This window comes from Ictidomys tridecemlineatus, chromosome 2 (genome assembly GCF_052094955.1).
Source record: "Ictidomys tridecemlineatus isolate mIctTri1 chromosome 2, mIctTri1.hap1, whole genome shotgun sequence".
NCBI lineage: Eukaryota > Metazoa > Chordata > Mammalia > Rodentia > Sciuridae > Ictidomys > Ictidomys tridecemlineatus.
The window spans coordinates 148,692,259-148,709,373 of NC_135478.1; the positions used below are offsets into that span (position 1 = coordinate 148,692,259).

At 37.1% G+C, this 17,115-nt stretch overlaps 1 protein-coding gene and 1 long non-coding RNA gene across 8 annotated transcripts in view; one reads left to right on the forward strand and one right to left on the reverse strand.

Moving 5' to 3' along the window:
* Positions 1-522: 522 nt before the first annotated feature.
* On the forward strand, positions 523-5,527 carry LOC144375368 (uncharacterized). The gene is made up of 2 exons (XR_013435096.1): positions 523-804; positions 4,920-5,527. It is a non-coding gene; the product is annotated as an uncharacterized LOC144375368 (long non-coding RNA).
* Snx10 (sorting nexin 10) overlaps positions 2,526-17,115 on the reverse strand; it is a 65,721-nt gene continuing 51,131 nt past the window's right edge. For all 7 annotated transcript variants that reach the window (XM_005319131.4, XM_078039941.1, XM_021722249.3 and 4 more), the window contains 5 exons: positions 16,740-16,826; positions 13,273-13,373; positions 12,819-12,917; positions 4,865-5,077; positions 2,526-4,409 (listed from right to left, as the gene is read on the reverse strand). In XM_005319131.4, coding sequence (XP_005319188.1) covers positions 4,328-4,409; positions 4,865-5,077; positions 12,819-12,917; positions 13,273-13,373; positions 16,740-16,826 — 582 coding nt within the window. In that variant the 3' untranslated portion in view covers positions 2,526-4,327. The remainder of the gene's footprint in view (positions 4,410-4,864; positions 5,078-12,818; positions 12,918-13,272; positions 13,374-16,739; positions 16,827-17,115) is intronic.

Below are 17,115 nucleotides of genomic sequence, written 5' to 3' on the forward strand. Positions count from 1 at the left end.
CAGCCCAGCCGCGTCCAGGGCGCTCAGGGGAACCCCCAGGCCATAGCCGCATCCAGGCTGAGCACCGTCGGTCTCTTGGGCGCAAGAGAGCTGTGCAGCGCGAGCATCTGCAGAACAAAGACGCGGGTTCGGCCCCAAGCTGGGGGACGCCGCCTGCCTCCGCCCAGCGCTGCCCGCCCGGACCCAGCCAACGGGCGGCGGGGCCCCCTCTCGCGCTGCGCTCACGAGACCGGCAGAAGCCCCGGCAGCGTGCAAACCCGGAGACCCGGAGGGTCAAGGGTATTCAGAGATGCCTTCAACCCCAAACCCTCCATCCGAGGGCCTTTTATAATACTATTATTTTATTATTGCTTCTCTTTCCCAAGCAACCAGAGTTGTCATTTTAACGCTGGAAGGGGGCCTCGTGGTGCCCACGCTTGAAGCAGGTGGGGCAGGGAGCTGAGGTCTGTGCTGTAAATCGCTGTCTTTTTGTGGTGGTTGTTCCCACTCACCACCCGCCGCCCCCCTCCACCCGTTTTTTTTTTTCCCTCCCCTTTCCGCAGCGCAGTTGCTATGGGTTACCAGGGCGGTTGCCATGGGTTACCGGTCCGAGGCCGGTTGGCTCGCTACCTGCTACCCAGTCGCCGGCGGCGGCGGCAGAGCGGCCAGGGAGGGGAGGAGGCGGGAGCGCGCGTGTGCGGGACGCGGCGCGGGGGAGTGTGCGCGAGCCGCGGAGGCGCCGCAGCCAACAGGCGGCCGAGGGTGCAGCCGCTGGAGCGCCACCGCCGGTGGGGTGGGGGGCAAGGCTATAAAGAAGGCCCAGAGGTAAGAAACTAGCAAAAACACAACCACAAGTTATGCCCGTGCTGTGCCTCTAGCAGCAAAAGACAAGCGGTGTGGGGTTTTGGATGCATCTACACTTCTCGTCGGGGGAGAAAGGGTATTTTCCTCTTTAGCATAAACCATTTGCATAGTGTCTTTAGACCAGCGTTTAAATTCAGCAGAAAATTGTGGCTTATTTTTTTTTTCCTCTTTTTCTCTGTATCGTTTGAAAAGAAGTCTTTGGAATTTCAGAGAAAGAGAAAGGGTCATTAACTACTAGAGTTTGTACAGCTAAAATAAATTAGTGTCCAATGCACTGTTCATAACAAGGATCTAGAAAAGTTTCCAGCAAGAGTGAAGAGCAATTGTGTCTGACTTAAAGGGACAATGGTGACTCGTTTGTAAGATGCATACGGCAAAGAATAGAGCCAAAATCCTTTGTAAATATATCAAATTGTAAAGAAATTGTTTATTTACATCCTAAATTTTCTGAACTCCATTTCTAAAAACGTATGTTTCTTATGACCTTTATTTGCAAAGAAAATTGTATGTATGCTTTTAATGTCAAATTTCAATAACTAACTTCAGACAGTATTTGTATTTGAAACTGTGTTTATATATAAGAAAGTAAGAAAGGGTCTATATTCCAAAACAAAACCACAAATTTGTACTGAAATAAATCATTTCCTCTGTTGAAAAGATGCTGCATTACATTTCAATATTAAGAGAGAGACTATTTTAGAAACAGAATAAGCTTTTGATATTTTAGAGGCCTTTCAGGAAAAGGGGTCTTCCTTATGTCTAAAAAAATGGTTCTTTACAGTTCAGATATTAGAAACTTTTTTTTGTAGCAGAATTGCTCAATAATGATGAATCCTTAAAGCCCCCAAAATCATAAACTAAGTTCAAAACAACGTCCAGTTTACTGCTGGATATAATGGTAATTGTGTCTAAGCTAAATTAGTTTGTTTAAATTCTTAATTGTCATATATAAAGAAATTTTATTTTACTTTTATATGCTTCATACCTCTTGTTTCTATTGAATTATTCAATAAAATCTGATCTAGGCTTGAAAAGCACTGGCAAGATATCTAATATCTTAAGGTACAACTGCATAAAGATAAGCATGTGTGTTTCCCTAGTAATTTTTTAGACTTGAAATTTCAACTAGAATCAAATCACTTTCTTCCAAGTAAGATTATAAGAGAAGTCTTAAGTAACAGGTTGTTGATTTTTATTGGTTATATATAAAGCCAGCTCTGAAACAAAACATGTAAGCTGGAATTGTAAGTGGATAGTTTACCCTTTCAGAATTATCCAGGGAAATAGTTTTGCTGTGTGTAAATCAAAGCATCAGGATTACAATGTTTTAAATTTAAGTTACATTTTAAAAAGAATATTAAATACTATTCTATTTAGTTACATAATTAAACAAAGCTTTTAAAAATATGTCAGAGAAAGGATAAGAGAAAAACAAAACCATTGGGAGTTGGAGTTCAACTAAATATCGGGCTGCAAGAAATCAATTTTAAGAAGCCAGTGCTTAGATATCAAAACAGCTGAACCAAGGAGGCAAATAGGTACAACTAAAGCAATAGTAAATCAAGTTTTACCAATTCTTCCAAAAAAAAAAAAAATACTGATAACTCAAAAACACACTGAATTTAGTTATAAATAAGAAGAAATACATTTTCTATGTAAAATAAGTGATACAACAAAGTTGATTATTTTTTCATGTTTAATGTGGAAAGGATGATCTCATGACATTTACATACCAAATACTAGGCATTATGTAGTATTAATGTTGATGGCTATGTTACATCAAAAAATAATGTGATAATTGGTGGCACAGTATGATTTTCAAAAGTGCTATAAAACAGAAATATTGGGAATTCAAATACACATTACCAAGGAGCTGGGGATTGCTCTGCAAGGCCCCAATGGCAAACTTTACATGTTAGCAAAATAATCAGAAGTTGCTAAATTCTTTTTTCCTTGTATTAAAATAGTGACATAGATGACAAATAACAGGATCTAAGATACACTAAATTAAAATACTTATACAAGTTTAATAATGTTTTAGACCAAACCAAAAAAAAAAAAGTAAAGAAATTCATCTTATTCTAAATTTAATTTTTTTTTCTGTTGGTTTTTAGTCCCCCCACCACCTCCCACCATTGGTTCTTTAAAACAAAGCAAAGACTTTGTGACACAGTAACTTTAATTAAAATTTAAAAAAAAAAAAAGGAAAAGTCTGCTTTTTTGTAGCCTTTGCTGTCTTCCATATAGACTGGGTAACATTTAATCAAAGCAACAAGTTATCCCTGTTATTTGAAATATCTTCCTGTTAGTTCCACAGATATATTTTGTACTTCCACAGATATATTTTGTACTATTAAATGAGGAGGAAAGTTGGATAATTATCTCAAGAATATGCTGCCTTGTCTGAAATTTGAAGTTCAAAGTAGTTTATCTGAGACATCTTATCTTTGGGCCATTAAGACAATACATTTCATTAAAATTATACCAATCTTCAGGCAGATGTCTAAAAAAAAGGGTTCTTAAGAAACAAATAATAAATTTTGAAGTTAGCAAGTTGACATCCTTTCTAAAATTATGGGAATAGTTATTCAAAAAATTAAATTTGTAAATTTTTACAAGATCATTCTTCTGACTTAAAAATAAGTTACAAGTAGCCACCACTGATAATAAAAGTTATCTAATGATAAGAATTACATATTTGGTCAAAAAATAAATTATTAACCTGTAATGCTAATTACACAATAATGAAAACAGTTTCCAGAAATCATTTGCTTAAGCTGATGGTTGGACAATGAAAATATATTTCTGAATCTACAGACTGCAAATACAAGTAAAATTACTAGCACTATTTGTTTTTTCCCCTAAGCTGTAAACATTAATGTTTCTATTCATAAGATAACATTTTCCTTCTAAGTACGAAATAGGTAAAATAATGGGAAGCTTAAATACTCTTAAATATTTCAATCAAACACCCAAAGCAAAGTATTTTGCCAGTGCAGGGGAGGTATCCACAGAATATCAGCCACATGTCTGAGAGAGGCAGTCTGATCTACGAGGTTACTGTTCACAGTGGCTAACATCACATGCGCTGTGTTTACGGGAACTGCTCCATTGACGTGGAAGGAATGCCCTATCTGGATTTTATATGCTCCCTGTTTACCTATCTTTTAAAATTCAATAAAACCAACTAGGTTTTCTTTAAACATAACTCGTTTCACTTGAGGGCAGTATCTTGTTTACCAATAATATTTGGCAATAAAGGATAGTATGGCATTCACAGGCTTTTAGCTTTATACAGAAGCTTGGCTAAAAGTTAGACAACATAAAAATGCATACCACTAATAAACAATCCACCATCTTTAAGAATTTAAATATCTAATATCATGAGAGTGAGCTTTAGGTAAGAATATATCATTAGCAAGCTTTCTTCTCTATGCCTGGACACAATTTGCTATTCCTAAGATAGTGACATTAGAATTATTTTTCAGGATTCCTGTGGAGCTGTACTTATTTTACATCCATGTGAACTGCTGTCATCACTACTGTGTCCAAGCCCAGAGGATGAACTGGAAAAGAAGAGAGGGGGAAAATAATAAAAAGAGGAAATTGGTTTTCACAACACACTCAAAGCCTGAGTAACAGAGGAGAACTTTAATTATCTCCAGTCACAAAGAGAGACAGGAAATTTGGACTTTTAATTAGCCATTTGGAGTGCAGTTGGATATTTTTTTAGCTAGATAATTTAAACGCGAATAATTCAAGTCTGACTAAATGAAAGTCACATAATCAGAATGCAGATAATTGAATTTCTACTGCATTCATTAATTCAGTGTGGAGGTGTGTGTGAAGACTACTATGATGAGCTGTCACAGCTCAATAAAATCTCAGTCAATTAATTTTTTCATTATCTTAGTATTACATCAACAAAAAAGCGAAGTATGTGTATATATCTATACACATGCCTGTGTGCACTATGTGTTGTACAAATACGTATATATTAAATCAAAACGCAAGGAAATACCTTTCTGAATCGTAATCTACATCATTTTCTTTTCTCCCTTCTTCATCTTCTTCAGGGAAACGTCTGTTCATCAAGGCAAATTTGTGAATTGCTTCTTCCACCGAGTACTTGGTCTGCCCAGAAACACAGGCCTCAATGTCGTCTGAGTTCAGATGGCTCTGCAAGAAGAGGTGAAGGCTGCTATCTGAAAGCAAAAGTGCATTCTGCAGGACTCTATATAAAAGAAAGAAAGGGAAAAAATAATCGGTAAACTGGGACGGACGGATCCCGGGAAGGAAAAAGAAAAACCTTAGAAACACACCACAGAGTAATTTCTGTACTGCAGGAAACTTTGCATCAATTATGGGTTCTTCCCATTAAAGGGATGAAAGCATATGTTAACTTTTATTCAATTATTTGGAAATTTAGGTGAGTAAAAACATGAAGCTAATAGTTAAGAACATCTGTTAAAAGAATAACTTCAAGGACATTTGTTCAATTTAACCATCTGTTATGACCATGTGGATTAATTATGGAAATATTTTGCTTATATAGTCATAGGAATTTATTCTACTTAAAAAAATTTACTGCCAACAGCATGTTAATTCAGGCATCTTTATTGGATAGGCTGTCACGAAACATCAAAACTTTTAACTACTATTAAAAATTATACGAGAAATTCAATATATTTCTCAGCATGTTTTACATTTTAAAACTTCACACGTATACATATGTTCATAAGTATATGCTTATTGGGGCTTACTTTTTTTAATACCCAGGTCTGATTAGAAATTTCTCCAAAATCTTCAGTAGCACTGCAACTCCATATCCTCAAAACAAGTAACCAAATAAAATTGATTCCAGCCAATTTTACCACATTGAACTAAAATATGATAAATTTGTGCTCGATTCATACAATTTCCCCATGACAAATTAACATTTACAAAAGTAATATAGATTTTAGCTAGTGTATTAGAAGTTCATGGAGGACTAAAAACTACACTGTAGCAAAATCTGTACATGCTTAAATTCATATTATCAGTGAATGTGTTTTTATCTGAAATACATGTCTGAGAATAGGAAATCAAGTATAGACTTTAACAGAAACTGGTTTTATCTTCATAGCAAAGGTTTTGATGTATGACCATCTAGTCTTTTTTAATAGTTCAATTACGGTATAATAGGAGACACAAAGATCAGATATAGGAGATAACACTAGAACACTAAACCTAAATATAATTTTGCCTAACATGGGATTTTTCACATAGAGATCTATGAAAAATAGATCATATATTTCAGACCAAATGAACCTTACCTTATATTTTGCATGTTTAAACAAGTAATTAGAAAAATAAATCTCTCTGGCCATTAATATCAATTTAGTTAAACTCCAAGGTCATTAGAACACCAAATCCTTTTTTTTTTCAAAATAAAGCAATTATTTCTTCAAGAAAGCAAATGCACATATCAAAATGAAAATCTAGCCACCACCTCCTTTGCTTCAATAAGTTTATAAATGTAGTTTGAGAAAGTATTCATTCATTACTAGTCTGCTAAAACAAAAACTAAGACCTTTGTGATTTTTAAGAGAAAATTTCAAGCAGAGCAGCTAAATACGTCCCCTCTCTGTGCCCTCTGCCCTGGGTTCTCCCAGAAGATGACCATGTCACAGGATAAAGATTAATTTACCATGTACAAGTAGCCAAGTAGTAAAATCCCTTTTACTACTCAAGATTTATTTTCTACATTTATAAATGTTTACCATTTTGTTTTAAATACTTCAAATTAAGAGAAGAGTTATATCGCAACAACCCACTTATATGAACTTGGACTCCCTGTGAAGTTTGAGCAGAGCATTTCCTGTGGCCTCCTGTCGGTAGTTTCCTGCCAGCCGTAGGACAAGTAACTGTTCATAGGATTGTGCTCGCTGCTTTGTGTCTGTTGGAAATGTGTTTTATTTTCTTTATAAAATAATGGGTAATCTTTAAAATTGATTTTAGATGGTTTGAGGCATTGCACCACAAAAGTAATGAGCACTAATGTCAATGATATTGGACACAAATTCATTTTAGCTTTATTTCATGTCTAAAGCAATTCTACTGAGCCTTGAACTGCTCACACACTGTTATTAACTTGCTAGTAACCTAACACATGGGTACAGCAAACAAAAGTGATCAGAGTCCAGGTTGATCAGGACCTCAAGGCTACTGTCCTTTTTTCTTGAGCTATAATTCAATTTCCAATTTTACTGTACATTAGACTCATTATTTCCCAGTGTTTTCTGCATAATACTGCCACCTAGAGGACACACGGTTAAAAAGAGAAGGGGCTGGCGGCCCAGCTCACAGTACATGGAAGAAGATGAGGTTGGGGAGGAACGTTCCCACAAAGTTTCAAAACCAGGGCTGGGGTTGTGGCTCAAGCGGTAGCGCGCTCGCCTGGCATGCGTGCGGCCCGAGTTCGATCCTCAGCACCACATACCAACAAAGATGTTGTGTCCGCCCAGAACTAAAAAATAAATATTAAAAAAAATTCTCTCTCTCTCTCTCTCCCTCCTCTCTCACTCTCTCAAAGTTTCAAAACCAGTGTGTCTTCAAGGCATGGTTTTTGTTTGGGGGACCTCTTTTCTCTATGGCTAAAGGTATGCCACCATACTACATGAGCATGAATCTTAAACAAGCAAATCTATTTTAAATATGTTTACGCTTTTTATTTTACAGTCGGATATTTCATTGCAAAATTTAAATTGAAAATTTTGCAAAGTGTTTCCCCCATTTAGTTCAGTGAGCATGATTGGTTCCTTTAGAGTAATAGTCAGTTTACCATCTATCAAAGAGGGTTATGACTGCCACAATCATAATACTAAGTCCTATTTTTTCCTTAGTCATATTTGCGCCACTTTTCCACAAACAAATCTAATAGCAGAAAATCAACTTCAAATTCAATATAAAGAATACTTTGTAAAACAGTCAATAAAATGTCATTGTTAGAAGGCCCCATAAAAATAAATATATATGATTTTCAAGCCTTTATAAAAGGAACAAAAAAAAACAGCCTCTAGAGTTTTAAAGGAATTTCTGAAAATATATTTACAATGAGAGTCAAAATTTATTCCTTTCTCCATAACAACTTTAAAACAAAGCGAAATCTGCTTTTTCCTTGAATTGGACACAGTTGAAAATCTAGTTTTCCTCAACATTATTTTATAAGGTGCATTATATAGTGGTTCAGTTGGGAACAATATACAGCTACACAAAATCATTTAATCCTAACTAAAGATGTCCTGAGTCTACTGAACCCAATATAATGATGTCTATACACATCTGTACAGTGTGTGGAACGTTAGCAGTTTGGGGTAGAAAAAAAAAATTAATTCAGCCTCTTTACCTCTTACCAGGAGAAAAATTTTTTTAAATTTTAGAAACCCTATAAATCTTCACTGAAGATATTCATGATCTGTGCTGTGGTGCCCTCTATTGAACACAAAGACTTATAAAATGTGTGTGTGTGTGTGTGTGTGTGTGTGTGTGTGTTTACAACTAACTGTAATGTTTCAGTGGTAGTCTTTTATTAAAAAAAAGAGGGGCTGGGGATGTGGCTCAAGCAGTAGCGCGCTCGCCTGGCATGCGTGCGGCCCGGGTTCGATCCTCAGCACCACATACAAACAAAGATGTTGTGTCCGCCGAAAACTAAAATAAATAAATAAATATTAAAAAAAAAAAAAAAGAAAACTAGCACATGTGAGACACTGGGTTCGATCCTCAGGACCACACAAAAATAAATAAATAAAAGTTTTGTGTCCATCTACAACACACACACACACACACATATATACACACACACACATATGAATGTGTGTGTCTGTGTGTGTATATATATATATATAAAATCTACAACATATATATATTTTTTTAAAAAAAACTTTAAGAAATACCAAACCACAATAATCGTAGGATGAATGTAGTTATACTAATAGGAGCATTCAGTAAAGAGGGAAAGCCAGCTCCCACCCATGATATCCAATAAATGTAAAAAATTAGTCTGGCTTAAGCGGAATGCACTCGCCTGGCATGCGCGGGGCGCTGGGTTCGATCCTCAGCACCACATAAAAATAAAATAAAGATGTTGTGTCCACTGAAAACTGAAAAATAAATATTAAAAAATTCTCCCTCTCTCTCTCTCTCTCTCTCTCTCTCTCTCTCTCTCTTAAAAAAAAATAGTCTGAATTCCACTGTTCATAGTTGGAAACTTACCAACAGAGTATAATAATTTTAGTCCATAACTTTCTTTTTCCTGAAACTATCACAAGTGACTTTCAATTTATAATTAGGGGAAAGAATATAAAAGGAAGATTATAGTCCAAGATTGAGGAAAAACAAATAGAGTTGAAAAATTCCACAATCATACTGGCCAATTTTAGCTAGCAGTTGAGAGTTCTGCTAATTATAAACTCGCCAGTTCCTAGAATTAATAAAGTACTTCCACTTTTCCTACAATTTCCTTATCTGAAAAACTGAGATAAAACCCAATTCCTAAGTCTGTTGTAAGTACTGAGATAAAACAGGTAAAATGCCAACACATAGCAAGTGATATATTCTTATTTGGCACCTAATCAAAGCAACAGTTTTCTAATTCCTCTATGAAGACAGCCTGAATTTGTACTTTGCTGTTAAATACGCATCATTTCACAAATGACCATAAAATGAAAAAAGTACATTTTATATTACACACACACACACACACACACACACACACACACACACAAAGAGACATTTTGGTTTCACTGAGTTTGAACACATATAGTGCTTCTGGTTCACAACTTCAAAACTTACATAAAACCTCATTTTTAAAATACATGCTAATCCAGACATTATTACCCTTTATACCTGAGTGATTACATCACTAGAATAACTCTGAACCATGTACAGCCAGAGGAATAAAAAGTTGTGCTCCATTTGCATACTATATGTCAAAATGCATTCTACTGTAAAATAAATAAATACATTTTAAAAATAAAAATATGTGCTAAAAGTCTACAACACAAGCTTATGTCACATTTTAATGTTGTGATTCCCAAAGGTCCTCTACAAATAAGATAGGAGGTATTTATGGATAAACTTACTTAATGGTAAACAACAACACCTTAAAGGATGCCTGGCTGGGTCAGGCACGGTCCTGAATTACACAGCACATGCAGTTTCCCTACATGGGCTTGGGTAGATGAAGAGAAGGAGCTCTGGGGACAAAGACACAGAAGATGGCTATTTGTGCACAAACCAAAGAACAGGAGAGTTGTGCATGGAAATCTGGGGGTCACAGAAAGGAGAGGCCACAGTTTAGGTTAACTGAGTGGTATCTGACTCCTTGCCTCCTGTAAGTTCAAAGCACGGAGAAGCATCAGCTTTCTAATATGAAACAAATATTCACCTACCGTTGCAAAACAAATAACATACAAGTGAAGAGGCACTGGGTTCAATTCTCAGCACCACATAAAAAATAAATAAAAGGCATTGTGTCCACCTATAACTAATAAAAATATTTTAAAAAATAAAAAAAATAACATACAAGTGAGCTGCATGTCTGTTGCATGATTTCACTTCTAGATGATCCAGATCCAATATTAATGAATTAAGCCACAGCCCTGATATGTCCATAGTGCTTCCCCATTAGAATGGAAGCTTCGAGGACAGAAGAATTTGGGTCCATTCTGTGCAGGTCTCTATCCCTGGCACACAGCCTGGCCCAACGCAGTTCTTTAACAAATATCTGTTGAATGAAAGATCACCATAGGGTTTCCAGAGTCCTTTCTGAACCATTATCTGAACAGACAACCACCATGAGGTTGGCAATGCATAGAATGTATTACCCTGGTCCACAGAAAACCGAAGGAATTAAGGGACTCAAAAGAACTAAGTGAGGAGCTGGAGCTGTAGTTCAGCGGTAGAGCGCTCGCCTCATACATGTGAGGCACTGTGTTCGATTTCCAGCACCACGTGTAAACAAACAAATAAAAAAAAATAAAGGTGAATCAACAACTAAAAAACAAAATATTAAAAAAAAGAATTAAGTGACTTTCAAAATTCTGTAACTAAGGAAAAAAATCAAGAGCCAAGATTTATGAGAGACCTAGAACCCAGGTCCTCGAGCTCCTAAACCAGTACACTTTCCATATGACGTCTGCAAATAGCCAAACAATACTGTGCACAAAAATGCCCTGCACAAGCACAATTCCACGGTGACCAAAGGATACTCACTGGAGTCGTTAGTTCCAGTAAAGCAATGGTAGATGAAAAGGTTGTGTTCAAAACAACTAAATGACTTCTAGTCAAAAACACATGCCCTGTGCTTAACTAATGACAAATACAGGGACAGGTGCTGTCCTTTAATCTCAAATAAGACCATACTACAGAAGATAAGCCACTCCTCAGTGCTGGCCAGGATTTGGGGATTCAGACACCCCCTCCCAGTTCTCCCTGGTGATGGCCAGGCCGCAGCTTCCCAGGGGCAGCATCTGGAGTGAAGGCTACTCTGCAAACTTGGGCTGTAGGGACCTTATCTTAAGGCCATCAGCCACCTGGGCCCCATGGAAACAATTAAAATCAGAGCTGTCCCCAAAGGGAAAAGGCAGAAAAAACTTGACCAGCTCTTTGTTCTGTCATGCTTGTAACACCCAAAAGAACACCACAGTAACGTTTTCAAAGGCCTCGGCTCCAATGAACCGTTCTCCTGGTCTCTTCTCTTCATATTTATTCCTCTGACTTCTCTTCCTTTCCCTGCCCTCCTTCAATTTATAAGCTTGAATCTCTCTGCATGTCTCTATGACCCCTTCAGAGGAAAGGCACTATGTCAATCTAATAGAAATAAATATTAATATTCATGTGCACACTTAATACCCAGAGCCTTTATGAGTGAGCCATATGGGGAGAAGGCAGTATATTATTTCAGGCTAGCTCTAGGGACCTATTTAGTGAACTCAAAAGGAGATGATTTCAGATCCTGAAGCCACTAAAAAAAAAAAAAAAAAAAAAGCATGAGTGTTCAGGAGACCAAACCTGCCACTAACTAGTAGTCACATGGTCTACCCCATTTCCTTATCTATAAAAAGGGGACTTAGAAAATAAGCTCAATGCTACTTCACGTCTAAATGCATTAAAACAATAATTATCAACACTTAGACAGTATATGCCAGACACATCATATACCGGATACTACTGTGGGTGCTTAACGTGCCTTAACCCAACCAATCCCCTCAATGACCTGAAGGGTAGGTTACCCCATTTTACAGATGGGAAAACACAATTGCAGAACCAGGATTTGAACACAGGCAGCCTGGCCTGTTTACAAACCAGAGTGGCAGCACAAGCCTCCTGTTGGACGGCCATTCTGTCATTTCAATGGGCGAGACAATGGAAATCCTAGTAGTGTGAATTCAAGTGGCTCTATGGAAGTACGGCTCTCACAGAGAACTCTATAGAGTTAACCCACTGGGATTATTCGAACACCACCAATACTCCTTTACAAACATTCCCTCTAAAGGAAAAAAATCAAGCCACTCCCTTAGAAGAGCCCTGAAAGGTGTGAGCAGACCATTGTAAAAATGATTTTGGCCTGCCCATCTTAAATGCCGTAAGGAAGACAGTTTCGAAAAAGTGCCTTTTTAAGGCACATTTGTTTCTTGGCAAATTTTACTTCTGTCGGCTGAACTCCCAAGTAATTGGTATTTGCTTTACATCTCAAGCGCCCAAATATTTATCCTCCGATTCAATTATTCATTGTTCCTTTTTACAAGACTCAGTCCCAAATGTGTACCATGTGATGTGAGCCACAAGATGGCGCTCTAATACAGGCAATGAACGTGTGCGCCTGCCTGGAGAGCAGAGAGGGCATTTCAGAGACAGTAACGTCCTCCCAGACAGAACCAAAGGACCCCTACTGAGCAATTTGCTGTCTGACTACAGAATTCCGATATACTTACTTTCTGAGGAAATCTTCCAGACCCTGGCGACGCTGATCAACGTGTTGGCGATTGTTCATGTTGAAAAACAGGTTTTTAGATGGAAGTTCTGGCAGTTGTCTTATGAGAAAGAAAAAAAAAATTCTTAATGACCAAATCAAGGTGACTTAGTTACAGAAATCCCTTAAAGTGAAGGGAAATTATGCATGATAATAATTAGCACACAGCTATTATATATGCAGAAATCAATTAACTTTTTTTAAAAAAATCTTTAAATATGTTTTGGGTCTTTCATGGTCAATATTTGTGAAAACATGGTAAATTTCAAATTCAGATGCAGTAGCCTCAAAACTAAGTCATATAGGCAATCAAGAAGCCAATAAATCATTTGTATTTTATATACTTAATGCATATCAATCTAACAATGTCTGTCATAATAATAAAGTCTCCTCAATATGTTCTTTAAATCACTTACACCAGCAATGCATTATTTTGGAGTCTCTGCCTCAGCCACACAAATTCTCTATATCTTCTTCGTACACAGGATGTCTTCATTGTAAAACACATGCTATTAGTCTGTGTAAAAAAATAGAAAAATAGGATCTTCACCTGAGGAAAAAATGCTTTCCTTATAACTCATAATAAGTTTCAAATATTCATGCTAGATAGGATGTAAACCACCAAAAATATATTTACATTTATGCCAATACTCTGCAATCTTGCATGTAACTCACCAAAATCTCAGCCCTGAGGTCAACCAAGATGGCATTCGTGAGAAATGTGGTCCCAGACTGTGCATGGCCCAACCACACCCTGAGCCCTGAAGGAGTCTCCTGCTCACCTAACTATGAGCATTGCCATCAAGGATGAATTACAAAAAAAATAATAATAATAAACAAATTCTAAAATGCCAATGACCATTAAGAACTCCTTGACATGGCTGTTCCTAGGGATCACACAAGTCACCAGGTATCCTGAAATCACTGCTCCACTGGAGAACAGCATTTCTCTTCTCTACTGGACACGAGGGGGAATGCAACCCAAGTCAAGAGGGAGGTGCAGGGTGCATGGGGATGGGCATGAGCACACAGGCAAAATAGGCAGATCCAAATTCCAGGCTTGGTTCTGCTAAAGGGCAAGTCACTTGAACTTCAGTTTCTTGAGTAATGAAACAGGGACGGACTAGTACATACTTATTTTACAGGGTGGTTGTAAAGATTGACAAGAAGCACTTGACAAATGTTATCTACCAACGTTATTATTAGTTATTAACAGTTGGTTTCCTTGAAGCTATCCTGAGACAGACTTGGAAAAAGCCACCCAATCTAAGCTAAGCCCTAACTAATGCTTCTTAGGGTAAACACAAGATGGGTAAATACTATTCTTTGGGAAAAACAAGAAACTGACAAATATTTGTGTCTTACTGGTTTCAAAAAAAATAATAATAATAATACTCCTATTCTCTATTTACTCTCTATATTTGTATGAAACTCTATTTCATAATCTTTACAATTCCAAATGAGAAACTTATTTTTCCAATAAGACTTGTATTATTTCAAAAATTATTACTCTGCCAATTAATAAGATCAGCAGCTGTTTTCCTTGGGAGATCTAAGTGATTAAGGGTAACTGTTCCCATGAAATGTCTGACATAGTACCTGATATGTGTGAACTTTATAAAGTTCAGAAAACCTCAGGTCGCAAAGAAGTTAAGAGATTCACCTTCATAGGAGCCACTGGTCTAAATACCATCTTTGCTGACCAGGTCGCAGAGAAGTTAAGAGATTCACCTTCACAGGAGCCACTGGTCTAAATAGCATCTTTGCTGACATGGCAGCAAATGTGCTAGAAGGAGTCCAGGGCACAATAATGTTCTGTGGATGGATTTCCTAGCACACCAAGGTCTCACTTTGAGGTGCTCCTCAGGGACTAAGCAAGCAGGCTGTGTTACACCAGAATTAGAGTCCTAATGAGGTTTGGGCAGATCCCCTCCCAGTATCTTCCCCCCAGAGAAGACCAGGCCACGGCCGTGCCTCCTGACATCCCCAGCACAGGCTGAGTCAACTTAAAATTCCCTTTAATTTCCCACCTCACAGTCACTGGATGTTAGTAAACAAAGATCCACCCTCATACCTAGACCAGAATAAGGTCTATCTATGAGCCCTTTCATTCACAGGACAGGTTCACTAGAATATGAAATATATATATATATATATATATATATATATATATATATATATATATGTACTACCCAGCTCTATCACCTACTACTTTAAAATTCCAAGTAAATGTCAAAATTTCAGAGTCTCCTGATATTACTTCCCTTGAGGTTAATTTAAGCAAGTTAATCACCAACTTCTCTAAGCAAAGCTCCATCAGTACAGCATCTAACCAAAGCCATCTAGAACTCTCCAGCCCCATCATCCACTTTGAATTGTACGGTGGGCAGGCGCCTCTTCAGCATCAGACCATACTGAGATCACTAACTGATGAAGTTCCTTGGAATCTGTTGGCTAAGATTTGTTCATTGTCAATTTATTAGCATTTCAGAGAAGTGCCAGAATACCACCAAATAATTTGTGGAGCCCCATAATATGGGGCTCCAGATACAGGTTTCTGAATTCGAGGCATGGTATTCACTAGCTTTTCACTATCTCCGGAGAATAATTAAATTTCATGCCTCCCATAAGGTGGGTGATAAGGACTCACAATTTTTCAGAGGCAGTTAAGGGCAACTAAAGAATATCATTGCATTTCAAATGCTTATTCTTATATGCTCATAATTTTCCACACAGAACATACCTCTGGTGTGAGCTTATGAATAGAACCAAAAGAAAATAAAAATATATAGCATACCCTCACAAACGTCTGCAATGCAACCACTAACTACAGGCAGTTCTGAGTTTTAATTTGGTTTATTTCCTAAGTTGGGAGAATTTTGAAAAGAAAAAAGATAATTTTATGGCTGGTGTTGGGATGTCTAATATACCAACTTAGCTGTTCACACTGATAAGATTAAATGATGGCTAAATTTTATTTCACTTGTGTTTCGTTGTCACAGATAAATTCTGAGCCAGTTCCTATACTCCTAAGAGAAGTCTGGACTAAATAAATTGGGAAAAGAGACTATCTTCAAGATCCAGGGCCAATAAACCACAGCCCATGGTCCCAGTCTGGCCTGCCACTGTCTTTGCAAATAGTTTTACAAAGCACAATTGACTGGTTCACTCATGTACGGTCTGAGGCTGCTTCTAACCTCCAACAGCAGAAACGGTGGCTGAACAAAACAGAGGCAAAGGTATTCAGTGCCTGGCCCTCCACGGGAAAACTTTGCAGAGCTTTGTTCAAGATGATCACAGAAGGCCACACACCACAGAAACCATTCAAGAGATTACGGTACGCGGTTATTTCCAGATAAGGTATATCATTTCTAATTGCCTACTCCTGATGCTAATTACTCAGAGTCTAGATTAAGGCAAAATAATTGCATATATTCATTTCCCACTTTCTGATTCTGTGTATAAAATATTACCCTTCCTTTTCCCAGGAACTCTGTATCCTCTCAAAACTTCAGGTTTATCATCCAATATATTCTCCAGAAACACATTATAACAGATCATAAAGAAATATCATTAATGGGGTATAAATACTCTTAAGCCATGAATTTTAGATGTATTCACATCTTTATAAATGAAGGCAATAAACATTAAAATATTAATATTTTTAAAAGGTGCAAAAAGGATGTAACTAAGAATTTTTCAGCTGTAGAAATCATCTTATTACTTCATTTAAGACATAAGCATTAGTAGTAACCATTCAAATTTAGCTCTTTGAATTAGGAAAGCTTTTATAAATTTTAATTTTAATTATCTCAGAGCAACCCATAAAACAGATGCTGCCATAAAATTTCTGATTTCCATTGACCACAGATTGCATACTTACATGGATACATATCTCATAGTCAATATATGAATGCCAAAAGTCCTCCTTCTGAATCCTAGGATCTCGGACCCAGACGCTGACAAATTCCTGTAAGGGCATCGCAAAGAAATCTGTTTCAGAATGGCAAGTAAAGACTGGAAAGATCTGAGAGAAATGACTGTATGAGAACAACATTAGCCAACGAACGTGTCATACTTAAAAAAAAAAGAAGAAGTAAAGTTCATGAATCAGGCACCACAAGCAAGTTCAGAAAACACTTAGCCACAAGTGGAATTTTTAAAACAATGCAAAACTGACCGGACCTGCTTACAGATAATGTTATAGGTAACTGAAAACAAACAGAAAGATATGCTCTAAAACTTATTTTTAACTTGTA